Source organism: Callithrix jacchus, chromosome X, assembly GCF_049354715.1.
Source record: "Callithrix jacchus isolate 240 chromosome X, calJac240_pri, whole genome shotgun sequence".
NCBI classification, from domain to species: domain Eukaryota; kingdom Metazoa; phylum Chordata; class Mammalia; order Primates; family Cebidae; genus Callithrix; species Callithrix jacchus.
In genome coordinates, this window is record NC_133524.1 from 17,445,236 (window position 1) to 17,461,322 (window position 16,087).

Consider the following 16,087-nt stretch of genomic DNA (forward strand, 5'->3'; position numbering starts at 1 on the left):
GTAGAGGTAGGTAGTCTGGCTGAGTTAATGTAGAATTTTTGCTAAAAAGAATATTCTTCTTTTCCTTCAGACTTATCCACAGAGGACACCTGCAGGTCTTTTAGGTGCTATTAATTCTTACACGAAAAGGGCATTCCAATTAATATGGTTTGTCAGGAAGAAATACTTATTAAAATGTCTTGGAATAATGGAACATGAATGTTTGAAAAGACCCACTTCACAGCTTTTATTCAAGTTATAAAATGGGAATTACTTCAGGTGTAAATAATTCATCCCAACAAATTTGTTTCATTTGGTGTCGATCTGCCTGGCCACCTGTGAATATGAGATTTTATTTTTGGAGCCCTGTGTTGTTAACCACGTGTTACTTTAACACCTCTCATGGATCAGAGTTCTGACCTTCAAGGGTCCAGACTTCTAAGTCCTTTTTCACTGAAGTGTTTGTGCTTTTCTATAGGCAGTCTTCCAAACAGAAGAAGGCCATTCAAACTGCTATCCGCAAAAATAAAGAGGCAAACGCAGTGCTGGCTCGGCTGAACAGTGAGCTCCAGCAGCAGCTCAAGGTAAGGAATGAGTCCCAGATTTGAATGATCAGGCTTTTCTCCGGCTTTTAAAAAAGGTGATATTTAGTCATAGCTCACAGCAACTTCAAACTCCTGAGCTCAAGTGCTCTTTCTGTCTCAGCCTCCCAAGTAGCTAGGATGATGGACATATACCATCATGTCTGGCTTACTCTGATTTTTTATATTTCCTTTCTTCTACTTTAGGTTTCATTTGGCTTTCCTTTTCAAGTTTCTTCAGATGAGAGCTCTCATGTCAATGATTGAAGACTTTCTTTTTTCAAATATGAATGTTCAGTGTTATAAATTTCTTCCTAAGTTCAACTTTAGTTGCATTCTACAATTTTTGAATGTTGTGTTTTTCGTGTTCATTTAGTTCTAAATACTTCCTAAGTTCCCTTTTCATTTATTCTTTGGCACATGGGGTATTTAGAAGTGTATTGCTTAGTTTTCAAATACTTGGGGATTTTGCGGAGATCTTTCTGTTGCTGATTTCTAATTCAATTCCATTGTGATCAGAGAATATACTTTGTATGACTTGAATTCTATTAAACATATTTGTAGTTTAAAAAGGTGTTATTTTATTTAGTAGACATATAATAATTGTATATATTTATGGGGTGGGTATATCGTGATGTCTCCATACCTATCATGTACAGTGATCTGATGTGACCATTTGCTGACCATTTAGTTCATCCCTGTTGACAAGACTTGCTTCTTTGTTCTCAAACCCTTTTAGGAAAGTGGAGAATTACTGTATTTAAGTTTCATGGGTTGGTTCATGCATGGTTAGAGGAAGACTAGTGACTTTAATATGTAGGCTTCATATTGTATAGGAGTTAAAAGGAAAGAGAATCTATTATGAAGGCCGTTTGAAGCATTCTTTATTGTCCAGAGCTTCTGGGTAAGCCCTTAGTTATTTACATCCTCAACATAAATTCTTATTTCAGTAGAAGAAAGTGGCCCTAGTACTATCAAAGGCCAGCCTCTCCCCTGGTAACTTGCAAATGGTTCCATTTCACCTTCTCAAGGACATCACCCCAGTTTCTCTTCATCATTACTCTCCCGTATATTTGTTTCCTAGGGCTGTTACAACAAAATACTACAAATGTGGTGGCTTAAGATAACCAAACACTTGTCTCACAGCTCTAGAGGCTGGAACTCTGAAATCAAGGCATTGGCAGAGCCATGCTCTCTTCGAAGGCTCTAGAAGAGAGTTTTTTCTTGCCTCTTCCCAGCTTCTGGTGTTGCTGGCAGTCCTGGGCGTTCCTTGGCTTGCAGCTGCATCACTCCAGTTTGTGCCTCTGTTGTCACATGGCCTTCTTCCTGTATCTCTCTGTGTCTGTGTCTAAATTTCTCTTCTTATTGTATCCTCTTATCATAAGGACACCAATCATTGGCTTAGGACCCACCCTAATCTAGCATGACCTCACCTTAACTTGATTACATCTACAAAGAACCTATTTGCATGTAAGGTCACAAATGTGACCAGGTACTGGGGGGTTAGGACTTGAATATATCTTTTGAGGGGACATGCATCTACCCGCTATATCCCGCAGTTCTCTACTGGATCATTCGCCATCTACACATAAATATGCTCCAGTATTGTCCATTACACTTGACCAATTACTGCCCAATTTCTTTGGCCCCCTTCACAGCAAAGTTTCTTGGGAGTGGTTTTTATTCACTATCTTTACTTTCAAACCAGTGGTTTTCTTTCTTTCACTTCAGTTGGCTTTGCTCTCCTCCACTCACACCCATCTTATGGCTAAATCCAATGGGGCTATTTTAATACTATTAAAATTTTCAGAAGAATTCTGAACAATTGATCATTTCCTCCTCTGAAATTGCTTCACTAACTGGTTTTTGAGATACTGTACTCTCCTGGTTTTCCTTCTGCTTCACTGGTGCTTCCCCTTTTCATTCTCTACTATCCCTTCCTTTCCTGACTTCACTTTTATACCCCAATCCCATTTGCCCCACTATTTTAGTATGTACATTTTCAAACCTACAGGAAAGTTGAAAGAATCATAAGTGACTGCTTTTATAGATATCACATTGGTTCTACCAGTAACATTTTACTACACTTGTTTTTGTCACACATCTACCCTTTTATCCTTGTATCCATCAGTTCCTCTTATTTTTGACATATTTTCAAGAAAATTGCAGATGTCTGTATACTTTCCCTAAATAGTTTAGTGTATTATTAGCTAGTTCAATATTTTTTTACAGTTTTTTCTTATGATGTAAAATGTTTATACAAAATGCATGCACAAATCTTGTGTACCTTTGTACCTTTGTTGAGTTTGTAACAAGTACATGTACTTACGGAACTGAAACCCCTATAAAGATAGATAATATTGCCATCATCTCAGGAAGGTCCTTCATGCTTTTTCCTAGTCAATTCCTGCCCTACTCACACAAAGGCAATCACTATTGTAATTTTTATATCATAGTTTTGCCTGTTCTATAACTTTATATAAGTGGTGTCTTATAACCTATACTTGCACGTAAAGCTTCTTTCACTTAGTATTATGTTTTTGAGATTCATTTATATTACTGTGTGTATCAGTAATTTGATACTTTTTATTCCTGAGTAGTATTCCATTGAGTGAATATGTCACAATTTGTTTATCAATTATATTGACAGACACCTGAGCTGTTTCCAGTTTTTGGCAATTTCAAATAAAACTGCATTTTAAATAAGTATCTGTATGAAAATATGTTCTCATTTCTCTTGGATAAATACCTAGGATTGGGATTAGTAGGTAACATGGTAAGTGTATATGGTTAGTTTCTGAGAAACTGCTAGACTGTTTTCCAAAGTGGTTGTAGCAATTTGTACTCCTATCACTAATGTATGAGAGTTCCAGTTGTTCCACATCTTTGCCAACATTTGTTGTTATGATTCTTTTTAATTTTAGCCAGCCCTGTGGTGATATAGTTTTTATCATCATCTCCTTGCTGACTAATTATGTTGACCACTTTTCTTTGTGATTATTTACCTTTCATATATCTTACTTTATGAAATATCTTTTCAAATGTTATTTTATTCCAAAGTCATCTATAGATTTATTACAAAACCAATAAACATCCCAGCAGGATTTTTTTGAGTGTAGACAAGCTAATCCCAAAACTTATATGTGAGGGCCAAGGAGCTGGAATTGCTTAAACAAATTTGAAAAGGAAGAACAAAGTTGGAGGAATCACTTTACTCTCAAGCTCCAGCAATCAAGATGTTGATACACAGATCAATGGAATAGGATACAGAGTCCTGAAATAGACCACATGAAAACAGCCATTTGATCTTTGACAAAGGTGCAAAATCAATTCAGTGAGAAAGAATAGTTTTCAACAGATTGTTTTATAACAATTTGTCATTTTCATTTAAAAATGGAACCTTGATCTAAGCCTCACATCTATACAGAGATTAACTTGAAATGAGTCATAGATGTAAATGTAAAACATAAAGCTTTAACCTTTTTTAGAAGAACACATAGGTGGAAAATCTTCATGATCTGGAGTTAGAAATAACATTAAAAGCACAATCCATAACAGAGAAAACTAAAAAAATTTGACTTTGTCCAAATTAAAACCTTTTATTCTGCCAAGGATCATTAAGAAAACTAAGAGAAAAGCTGCTGACTGGGAGAAAGTGTTTGCAAACCACATATTTGTTAAAAAACTTATATCTCAATTATATAAAGAACTCTTAAACTAAATAATAAGAACTCTCAAAACCAAAACATCTCAATTTAAAAATGGGCAAGGAACTTGAACAGACACTTCACTAAAGAATATATAAGGATGGCAAATAATTACATGAGAAGATATTCAACATCATTAGCCATTTGGGAAATGCAAATTTAAACCACAATTACATACCACTATACACATATTAGAATTGCTAAAACAAAAAAATGTGACACACCAAGTGCTGCCAGTTGGAACTCTCATTTATTGGTGGTGGGAATGCAGAATGGTACTACCACTCTGAAAAGTCATTCAGCAGTTTCCTATGAAGTTATACATACACTAACCGTGTGACTCAGAAGTCTCTCTGCCTTAGTGAGATGAAAATTTATGTTCACTCAAAAATCTATATATGAATGTTTTTAGCAGTTTTATTCATGATAGCCAAAACCTGAAAACAACACAAATGTCCTTCAAAAGATGAATGAATAAAATTGGGGTACTTTCATACAAGGGAATAGTACTCAATGGAGAAAATAAGTGATACACAACTTGGATGAAACTCAGACATTATTCAGAGTGAGACAAGCCAGTATGAAAAGGTTGTGTACTGTATGGTTCCTTTTATTTGACATTCTTGAAAAGGTAAAACTATAGTGATGGAAAACAAATCAGTGGCTGTCAGGGGTCATACATGAGATGAGAGTTTATATGAGTAGTCCCAGGGAACTTTTGGGTTTAGTAGAACTGTAACATATCTTGTTTGTGGTGGTAGCTATACAAATCTGTACACTAAAAGAAAAAACCTGTTTTATCCTATGATAATTTAAAAAATAAGATTATTTTTAAATGTCAGAGTTCATTCTGTTTTATGAAACTTTGTATGTGAACTTGTTTTTGTTTTATTTTGCATTTTGTTTGGTTTTGGTTTTTCTCCTCTCTCCCTCTGCTTTGGAGTAGGCCAGTTTCATCCATTGTTCTCTACATTTGGTGAGTTCTTTTAATTTGGAAACCAATATTCCCGAGTTCTGGAGGGTTTTTTATTTTTATTTTTCTTGTTGCTGATTATTTCCTCCCCCTTGCCCTCACCTCCATTTTTTCTCATTCTCCCTTACTGATATTCAGACATTGGAATTCTTAGATCAGTTCTCTAATTTTCTCATATTTTCTCTTCTGTTTTCTTTCTTTTCTCTTTCTTCCTACCTTTTCTTTTTTCTTTTTGTCTCTTTCTGGAAACTTAATCATATAATCTAAATATTCTGTTGTTTAATAGCCAATAATTATTTTTTTCTTCTCTGATTATTTATTTTTTATGATATCTTATTCTTGTATCATTGTTGTGATCTTTTTTTCATGGTCATTTTTCTTCTTTCTGAATAGTTTGTGTGTGTGTGTGTGTGTGTGTGTGTGTGTTGTGTTGTATTATATTTGCCTTATCTTAGATGCTTTTCTTTAATATCTGATGGCTCTTCTTTGCTCATATTTAAAAGGAAGATGAAAACACGGATTGGAATTTGATTGCACATTGTGAGGCTTGTCAACTTTGAGCTTCACTATCTGGCAATTTGGCTCGGCTATATAGTTGTAGAACCATCAAAAGGGAGTATGATTAGTTCTTTACTCTTGGTCTGGTTGGAGTCTCCAGAGCGGAGACTGTTTTGGTCACCTGCAGAGAGGGAAAGAGCTGGTTCAGTGGAGCAAGAGGGCTGTAGGTCTCAGCATTCCAGGATATTCATTCACTCTTCCTATTTCCAGCCCAGTATCTTGTCCTCAACTGTGACTGTTTCTTGCTAATCCAGATGCTTTCTATTGCACCGTTTCAAGAAATAAACCTTCAGCAGTCGGCCCTGGTGGCAGGAATGATCTGGGGATCTAATTGGTTCTGAAACAGATTTTCAACCAACACTTATTTTAGCCAGCCCCCATCTCCCCTTGTGCACTCCCACTTTCACAAATATCTAGTGTTGCCAGTTTGAGTCTTTCAGGAATTCTCCTATGTAAAATTAAATTGGTTCTTATTTTTCTTCATGTTAGCTTGGGACTCAACTTTCTTTACTTGATTTGTATGAGTGGAAAAGTTCTAAGTCTAGTGAACAGAATTCTGAAGAATAATTGAAACAGAACTATAGTCATAGCCCCTCAATTAATTTCCAGATTAAGCCAGTTTACAGGTCCAGAACCTCTTAGATGATGAAGGGTCATCTATGTCTCCTTAAGGAAGGGCCCCACCGTGCAGCCAAAAATTTATATTGTAAATCTTTCTCCTAGCCTTTCCCAAGGGGACCCTGATGCCATTTACCAGTGTGACTGTGCATTAGAGGAAGGGAAATAATTAGACTTTTGGAGAATTACTAGATACTGGCTCTGAGCTGACACTAATTCCAGGAGATGCAAAATGTCACTGTGGTCCATCGGTCAGAGTTAGGGCTTAGGGAGATCAGGTGATCGATGGAGTTTTAGCTTACGTTCCTCTCACAGTGGACCCAGTGGACTCCCAAACCCACCCTGTGGTTATTTCCCTAACTCTGGAACTCATGCTTGGAATAGACATACTCAGCAGCTGGCAGAATCCCCACATTTATTTTCCTGGATTTCCTAAGTCATTTACCATTCACCAGTTTGCCACTCAGCTTTCAAATTTTATTGCTATCATCTTGTCCCTTTTGTTTTCCCTGTCTTGTGGGTTCGTGACTTTGAAAAGTTACTGTATTGTTTTAGTGGTGCTCCAGGAGGGAGAGAGTATGGTACCTCTGGTCACTCTTCCATCTTTATCTGGTCATTTTCCCATCTTTACCTGAAACCTCTATCTATACTGTTTTGCTAGATGATGTTATATTGGCTTTGAAGACCATCCATAAACTAGTGAAGCTTAATTTATGTCTTCAAGCCCTACTTCTCTTTTCCTCTGAGCTCTAGACTTGCATATATAGCTTCTTAATGTTTTCTTCTTAGATATCTAATATACATCTCAGATAATTAATTCCAAATCCTCTCCTTGAAATATCAATTTCTCATGTAATCTTCTTGTTCTCAATATCACTACTAGCCAGCTACTTTCTTCATACAAAAATCCCAGGAGTCATTCCCAGATTTTCCTTCTCTCCTACATCAACTTCATCAGCAAGTCCTACTAGTTCTAGATTCAAGATTTATCTAGAATTCATCCACTTCTCTTCATCTTTATGGCTTCTATCCTGATGGAAGCCATTTTCATTTCTCACCTGGGTCCATGCAGTAACCTCTCAGTTGCTCACCTGCTTCCAGTCTCACCCTCCTATAATCTGTCTACACAGTAGCCAGAGTGAAAATTTTGAATTGTAAGTTGGGTCATCTTCCTTCATTGATTAGAAACTCTCAATGCCATCCCCCCTGACTCTTCCATACTCCTTCCTCTGCCCACAAGGCCCTATATGATCTGGTTCCTTGCCTAAATCTCTGACTTAATTTCCTGCCAATGTTTTCCTTGTTCCCTCTACTCTGGGTCATACAGACTTCTTGTTCATCAAACTCACCAAACTCACTTGCCCCTCAGGGCCTTTGCAGTTGCCATTTTGTCTCTGTGAATATCCTTCCCCCCATATCTTTATATGGCTCGCTCCTCATTTCATTCAAGTCTTTGCTCAAGTAGTGCTAACTCTGAAAAGCTTTCCCAGGCCACTCTTTCTCCTTTCTCCCAGATCCCATTGTATTACTCTCTCTGATGCCATCTTATTTATTTCCTTCTGGAAGTATCTTATTCATTAACTTTATTATATTTCTCAAGCCATTTGAATGTAAGGCCTGTTACTCTGATCTGGCATGTTCTTTGCTGATACCATCACAGCTAGAGCAGTACCTCACCTATAGGAGATAGAAACCAAAAGACTTCTGGCTGGGTGGCTAGGAGAGCATGTGAATAAACACTTGTGAAGTTGTATACTGATTATTAGCATACTGGTGCTTCTGAATCTCACAATTCAGCCTTTATATGGAATTCCTTCCCACTTTGACTGGTTCTACTTGAGTACCTTTATGTGTTCCCTTTCTTCTTGCCAAAAAATCCGTTTTATGCCTGAAAGTTTGAATTCCCAAACAGCAGATTGCTCGGCCTCTTTTCTGCCTTTCACCCAGATGTTGTACCTTATGCCATGTGTTGTGCAGAAACCTGGATGAGACTTTGGTGGAGGGGCAACTAGTGTACCTTTTTGGCCCTCAGACCTGACTGAGTATGGTGCTGGTTGACAAACCCGAGATTGCAACTAGAAATTTAAGTCCTGTTTGCTCACCACTCAGTATTGTGAGTCTGTTTTTGCTTTTTGCTCTTTGCACTCTCCTAGTCTTTTAATTTTTAATGACACTCTCCACCGGCTACTGATCCTGTTAAAACAGGCTAAAACTAGGGCAGGGTGGTAGAGGAGAGTAGGTCAGTTACATTTCATTGTCTTTAGAAAGGAGTTGAGAAATTACAAATTGTGAAGCCCCTTTTGTCTGGTCACCAGCATGAAATCTGGTACCGCCCAGTCCTCCTGTTCTTGAGTTATACAGCACTTGTGTTTGTGGGTCCAGCTATACGTTTCCTTTTAATATCTGATGAAGTAGGAATGAATTCAAGAAATGACCCCTTTGCTTTTTTGTTTTTCTTCTGTTTTGTACAACTCAGGAGGTTCATCAAGAACGAATTGCATTGGAAAACCAATTGGAACAACTTCGTCCAGTCACTGTGTTGTGACCCCGCCCCATGGTTCAAGTGACAGTGGGTGACCTTGTCTGCCAAGATCTTTCTTTCAAATGTTTTGAACCCAACTACTTGTCATAGATGTTTGACTGTGTCAAAAGCTATGAGCAGCAAAATATAATCCATATGACCTTTTCTCTTGCACTTCACTTGTATGTTTTACTGTGGTGGAAAAAATACTTCAACTGATTATCACACTTGAAATGGTAATTATGAGTGGAATTTGTCTCCTATTCTTAAGTACTTCTTCAAGGTGTTAGATGCTGCTCCTTACCAAAAATCAGTTTTCTAGCAAATAAAAATAACTGAGAGCATTATTTATTTAAAGAATTTATGATTTGCATAAAACCTTGTAACCAAGTATCTTCAGGTACTTTCAGGATGCTTTTTGTGTGTATATCACATACAGTAGGTTGGTTTCCTGAATAATTGGGATTCCAACTAGATAGTCGTTGGTGTGACGATAACAAAAACAAAAGCTAAAATAAAATAAGAGCATCAGATTTAGACTGGCGCTGTGCCCTCCACCACTATATGCCAAAAATTGCTTCTCTAGTGCCATTTTGATATTATATCTAGCTATAAATAATATATGACTATTGTTTCCTCTTGAATGTCAAAGACTTATTGGGTCTTTACACCTCTGTAAAGTGGAAGTTTTGGCAATGAGCTATTTAACTTGGCCAAGCTAGACCATCAAGCCAGACAACTCAGTCCTTTTATGTAAATTTTTGGGCAAGAGAAGTTTGCTTTGACTGCTTCGCCTGATCAAATTAAATAAATAGTTGCCAGATCTCTACTTTTATCCTGCATGGGATAATATATCTGTAAGTGCATGAGTTTGGAAACCACCCATCAAATATGAAAGGCTGATGAGACTGTTAGGTCTTGATAAACGTTTGTTGTTTGAACCCAGGTATCCAAACTGGGGAAGAAGGGGAAGTGGTTGTTACCAACAATCTCTAGTAGTTATTTTAATTTTTCTTTTAACCTGGATTGCAAATGTATTGGGTATGAAGAGATAATGAAAGAAAGTGGTCCTCATGGTTGATATATGACTGTTTTGTTCTCTGTAAAGTATACTCTTGGGAAGTGATTGGTTTATATCAGATTCAGAGGAGCCCAATTAACTTCAGTGTAGGTGATGTAAGACAGTAAGCTCAAATTGCAGAAGCCAGTATTCTACAGAAATTTTAAGTACCTACTGCTTCTCCTGAAAGCCCAGGTGAAAATGGGACCACAGAGTCACAGGGCCACTGACCCTCACAGGGCACGTCAGCATTAACACCAGAGAGACTAATGACAAGAAATGCTGTCTCTTGTGCATTTTACTAATTTCCCCATTCTTAGGGTATCAGGGTGGGGGTGTGTGTACAGGGTCTTTTGAAGCCGTTTTGGATAGGTTTACAATATGTAGGATTCAGCCTTTGATTTCAATAGAGCTGAGAGCTTTTAGAACAAGTAGGCATTTATTAATGTTTCCTTCGTCCATTGGCAAGCTTTATCAATAGCTTAATGGCAGAGGAGAAAGGCTCAAACAGATGATGTTTTTCCACAGAAAAACAAATTGTTGAATCTATTCCATGCATATTTAAGGATTTTGAATTGATTTGATTTGAAAATCATGAATATTGGACTATTTCTCTATTCCCTTTTTTCTTCCCCATTTGCTGCCTTTTTTGTTTTTTTTTGGGAGGGGAAGGGTTGGGAATAAGTTTAAACTCTCTCTAAGATTATGAATGGGTCAGTGCAAAGTTTTAGGCAACTGCTTTTTCCATGTTCTGAGATCTAGGGACTACAACAAATTTTATCAGCAGTTTTTTTATTTTTATTTTTTTAAGACAGAGACTTGCTTTGTTGCCCGGGCAGGAGTCTGGTGGCACAATCTCAGCTCACCACAACCTCTCCCTCCTGGGTTCAAGCAATTCTCATGCCTCAGCCTCCCAAGTAGCTGGGATTACAAGGTGCCCACCACCATACCCAGCTAATTTTTGTATTTTTAGTAGAGGCGGGGTTTCACCAGGTTGGCCAGGCTGGTCTCAAACTCCTGACCCCAAGTAATCTGCCCGCCTTAGCCTCCCAAAGTGCTGGGATTATGGGCATGAGCCACTCTGCCTGGCTATCAGCAGTGTTCTTACTGCAGGCATTTCACAGCATGTTTGGCTTTTGGTAAATTCAATCCGGGAAAGACTAGCATGTGTACTTTATCTTGTAATCTTCCAGTACATATGCTCTCAGTTGGGATAGCACTTCATTTCCATTAGGCAGATGTATAAACTAAGGAATGTTAATCAGCACTATTCATTAAAAAAATATGGACATGCTTTTCCCCTCCCCTCCATGAAGTCAGTGCCACAGTGAGCCAAATTAGGAGATTGGGGTTTTGTTTGCTTGGCTTGGTTTCCATTAACGGAAAAAACTTGCATTGGACAATCAGATTCCCCCGAGTTTCATAACCTCATCAATATTTTAAGATAGGCAAGCACACATTAATAATATTTATACCAACCTTCTTGGGTGGACTTAATTGTAACCAGAGTTTATTAGTTACTTACAAGTGGAGTTTTAAAAAAACAGTTAAGTGTGTGTGTGTAAGGCACAAGTAATGACGCACTGCTGTTATTACCTAAGTAGTGCTTATCCTCTCTTTCTATATTTTCTTAGGATGTGCACTTTTAATTTAGGATTATAATGCCTGATAATATTTCTGTGAGCCTTTAATGTGATTTATAGGGTGGCTGAGTTACTGAAATCACCGTTATACCTCTTCTATAAAACGACTCCAAAATTAGACCTGCCTGTTGGGGAGAATTCTATAGGCAGAAGGTCAGTGTTGCCCCCATCTATAGGGGTTGAATTACCTTGCTGTTAAGTGGTCTTCCCCCATTGGGATCCTATAGTCCCACAGGTGAAAGCACAGTAGTAGCTGACAGCCAGCTTATTGGGTCCCTTGGCATCTTGTATGTTGCATAATGCTTTTGCCACTTTCTTATCCAGCAGACATCAAAGCAAGCCCAAAAAGTAGATATCTGGAATAATGTGTATATTGTAATTGAGGCAGATATTTACCTTAATTGGAAGGATCTAATGCTTTACAAATATTAAGCAAGTGCTTGGGCATGATTGAGAGAGGAGGCAGCTTAGCTGGAAGCTGTGCCCATCTTACTGTCACTGGAGAATAGCATGTCAGAGCTGGGCAGGCAGTACTGGTACCCATCACTTACATTTTACATGTGGGGAAACCAAAGTCCTAAGAAACAACAGTTCCTGGCCCCAAAAATCCATAGAAAGAGGTAACTAGTGGCAGATTTGGGATGCCAGTCTGAATTTCTGTTTTTGAGTTAGACTCTCTAAGCTTGATCAATACTAAAAATAGATTAAAAGGTTTTTTTTTTTCTGTTTATCATGTTGAATTTCCTTGACTTAATTAGTCTTTAAATTTGAAAACATCTTTTAGGGAGTTTAGTTCTAGAAATTTCTCTTGGATTGAAGTGACAAAGTCTAAAAGAAAAGAATATGATTGAACTATTTGTTTTTCTGAACACCTCACCTTTTATGATGCAATAAGTTACTCTGAGTTTCTTGGCAGAGATTTTGATAGCTGTTGCTTTCAGTGGATTCCATTCCTATATTCCTTATGGGAGTTTGTTTTAAAATAGACTACTGTGATTGAAATGAGCTCAATATGTAGTTAAGTTATAGTTTTCTTCAATATATTTTTAGTTACTTGGGTCACAAATGTTCAATTTCAGCATATTTTAGGGTGAGTAATAAAAAATGTGAATTTGCCTTTGATTTCCTACCACCATCTGAACTATCATAGAGCATTCTTCTCTTTAGTTGTGATTTGATTCTGTAGTCTGTTTCTAAATGACATTTGTCTGTTTCTGAAATGATTTCACAGCCATGGTAATAATAGATATGTACTCAGAAGATCAATAAGGTAATATTGGAATTTATGTGTTTTTTGCAATTAAGGCAGGCATTTGCTAATGTTTTCTTTTAAGCAGTAGTTGAAAAGATCTCAATTACAGTATAACACCTTAGAGCTAAAAACATTTGTTCAACACAAACTAGAATCACACCTTCTCACTAGATATCACCAAGGGAATGTGGTTTTAAAAATAAAAAGAAAAGAGTATAATATATACTAGCAACTAGATCTTCCCATATTATTGACAAGTAGGGCTATTTAGGTTGCGGTTTGAACATTCTGAATGTGAATAAAATGAAATAATAGTTAAGAGGTCTTTTCCCGCTCTGTTTAAAGAGAACATTAGTAACTTTGGTTTTTCTTTTTAACTGCTTTACTGTTTCAAGTGTATTCTTTTAAAACTCTGCTTTCAAAGGATCAGTTGAATTTATACTTTATTATGGGCGTTTTGTTATGTTTTGTTTTGTGTCATAACTCAGTATCGTTCAACTTCCTAGTAAGAAGTGGGAATTTGTGGTTTTGGAGTCCTCAGCTCACATATCTTGCTCCTCCTTCAGCATAAGCTAAGCGAGATACCACCAGCACTGATAGATTAGTCATTGATGGCAATTTGAAGGTGGGTATTACTCTGTTAGCCACCCCGCTTCACTTGTTTGTAAGGAGAAATGGATCCAATTATGTGAATTTCCTGAGAGCAGCAGACATGGAGGGCCAGACTTTAAAAACAATGCAAGCAGATTCGAAGAGCTACTGCCCTCCCCTAAAAGAGGCTTTTGGAGGCTGCCTTACATGCATGCCCTAAAGCAGCCAGTCTGTTAGTATGAGTAAGACATCCGAAGTACGTAGTTGCTTTTAGGCTTGTATTGTTATTTTCTATGTATGCTAATACACATGATGATAAAGGAACCTTTTCTAGGAGGCATTGCATGATTTCAATACACAGGACATGCTCTAGTTAAAGCCTTGCTCTGCTGTCAACAACTGGGGAATGCTCATTTTTTCATGTTTTGTGAATACTCTGGTCTTGCTGTAAGCTAATGTCATGACTGTCAGAGATTAGAGAGAGTGGGTTTATGACTCTGAAGACCAGAAGACATCAGACTTTAGAAGGGCTTAAATTGGAATTTGGGAACTACATTAAAGAAACCTTCAGGTACCAGTTACATCCTGAAGCACTCTGTTGAACAACAGGGCTAGATCCTAAAGCTGTTTCAGGGAGCTCTGTCCTGGGGCTGGAACAATTGATGCAACAACCTCATTGTGTGGAGACTGGATCAACTGAGTTGTGTTATTTTTGTTTAAAGTCACCTTGTCTGAGAGCCTCATTGCATCTATCTTGGGAACTGGGTATACCCTTTTCTTTAGCACTGCCATCCTTTTTGTCTTCAGCACAAATAAGATGTTCAAGTGAGCCAGAGGCAAGAAGAGCCATTTTAGTTTTCATAGCTATTGGCCAAGAGAGATAATGAGCTGATGGTCTATTTTAACCTTGAAAGTAAAAATGTATATTTTTTCACTACAAGTACATTGAACAGTAAAAAGTATAACAGCAAAGTATATATTTGATGCCTTCTGTCTTTTCATGATAATGTGCTAACAAGTTGTGTTAATATTTTACTCAGCCAGAGTCTCATTCATTTGCTAAGCATTGGGAACATTATGTATATTGACCTTAAACATAGGTATCCTATATTTGGATTGTGACTTGTAAACTCAAGCTAACCTTACTGCCTCTTTTTCACACTTGTTGAAAAGTCTGTGAAGAACATAGTAAGTTAAAGATCTCCAACTTTGGAAAATACACATGATGTGAAACTGGGGTGCTATGTTAAAAATAAATGTATGATAACTAAGTGTGGCTTTTATTGAGTCTTCGTGTCAATATATTGTGGTTTGCATTTGGCTCATGCATCTAATGAAAGTGATGGGAAAAGGAGTTGGAAGTTTTTCAATTAAATCAAAGTCTGAGATTTGGTTATTTTTACCTCCTGGTGATCTGAGACAGTTTCTTAAAATACCTGCACACAGTAATCACTTGACAGTCATGGGATATCATGGCTGATTCACAGTGCATTTTAAAGATCCACTAAATTGAAAACTTGGCCCAAAGTGGGGCCAGGTTATTTGCTTTATCTTGTTAGTGTTCTTTTTGTTCAAAAATATTCCCATCATGATGTCCTTAGCTGGAGTTGGGGTGATCGGGAAGGATCAGAAAGAGTTCACTTGAAATCTCAACCAAGTAATCTGGCACCCTTGTTACAGTTTCTTACCTTTAAAATTTGAATAATTTGGGGAGGCACCTCTCCTATTGGGTGAGGGGTTTTATCCCATATATTCCATATTATGAATGCAAATGGTGGGCCACACATAGGATATTTCCAATCTAGTAGTCCCAAAGGACAAACTAACTCTGGAAGAATCATCTATCATTTGGCCTATAAGCTTGGATGCTGGAGATCACCAGGCCCTGACCATTCCTAAGCATTGTTGTGGATCACCGGGTCATTTGCTTTAGAGATAAAAGGGATCTGGGATAATCTATGCAAGCGGATCTCAAAGTGTGGTCACCAGACCAGCAATATCAGCATCATCAGGGACTTATTAGAAATGCAAATTCTTGCCACCCCTCCCCTGCACCAACTGAGTCAGGAACTCTGGTAGTGGGACCCAGCAATTCGTGTGTTAATAAGCCCTCTGGGTGATGCTGATGTACGTCAAAGTTGGAACTACAGCCTAGTCAATCTCATTTTATAGTCAAAGAAACTGTGGTGCAGAAAGGCAAAACTGACTCAGTCTCAGCTGATTCAGAGCAAAGGCTAATTGTGTTTCCAGGGCATAGTTTTTGCTGTGTTACATTTTCTATCCATGAGTTTGTTCCCTCCCATGACCCTCTTTCCATCGATATTTATTTAATGTGTTCCTCCTGTTTAACTGAGCACTATTTTAGGAGCTGGAAATGAGACTAACAAGACACAACTCCTCCCCCCAACCCACAGTCCAGTGGGACAGAGACCTACAAATGAATTGCAGTGCAGAGTGGGATAGGTGCTATGCTGTGTAAGGGTAGGACAAATGCTGTAACAAAGAACCTTGGGAGTTCAATGAATCTTAATTCACCTCACCATCCAAGATGAATGTTTACAGTTGGCCTGTTTTCTTGTGATTGTTCAGGGACCCAGACGCCTT

General features: G+C 37.8%; 1 protein-coding gene across 15 annotated transcripts in view; it reads left to right on the forward strand.

Annotated features, from left to right (window-relative positions):
• REPS2 (RALBP1 associated Eps domain containing 2) overlaps window positions 1-14,754 on the forward strand; it is a 248,826-nt gene extending 234,072 nt beyond the window's left edge. For all 15 annotated transcript variants that reach the window (XM_035289249.3, XM_035289252.3, XM_035289256.3 and 12 more), the window contains 2 exons: window positions 458-563; window positions 8,893-14,754. In XM_035289249.3, the coding sequence (XP_035145140.1) occupies window positions 458-563; window positions 8,893-8,961 (175 nt within the window). In that variant the 3' untranslated portion in view covers window positions 8,962-14,754. The remainder of the gene's footprint in view (window positions 1-457; window positions 564-8,892) is intronic.
• The last annotated feature ends 1,333 nt before the right edge of the window (window positions 14,755-16,087 follow it).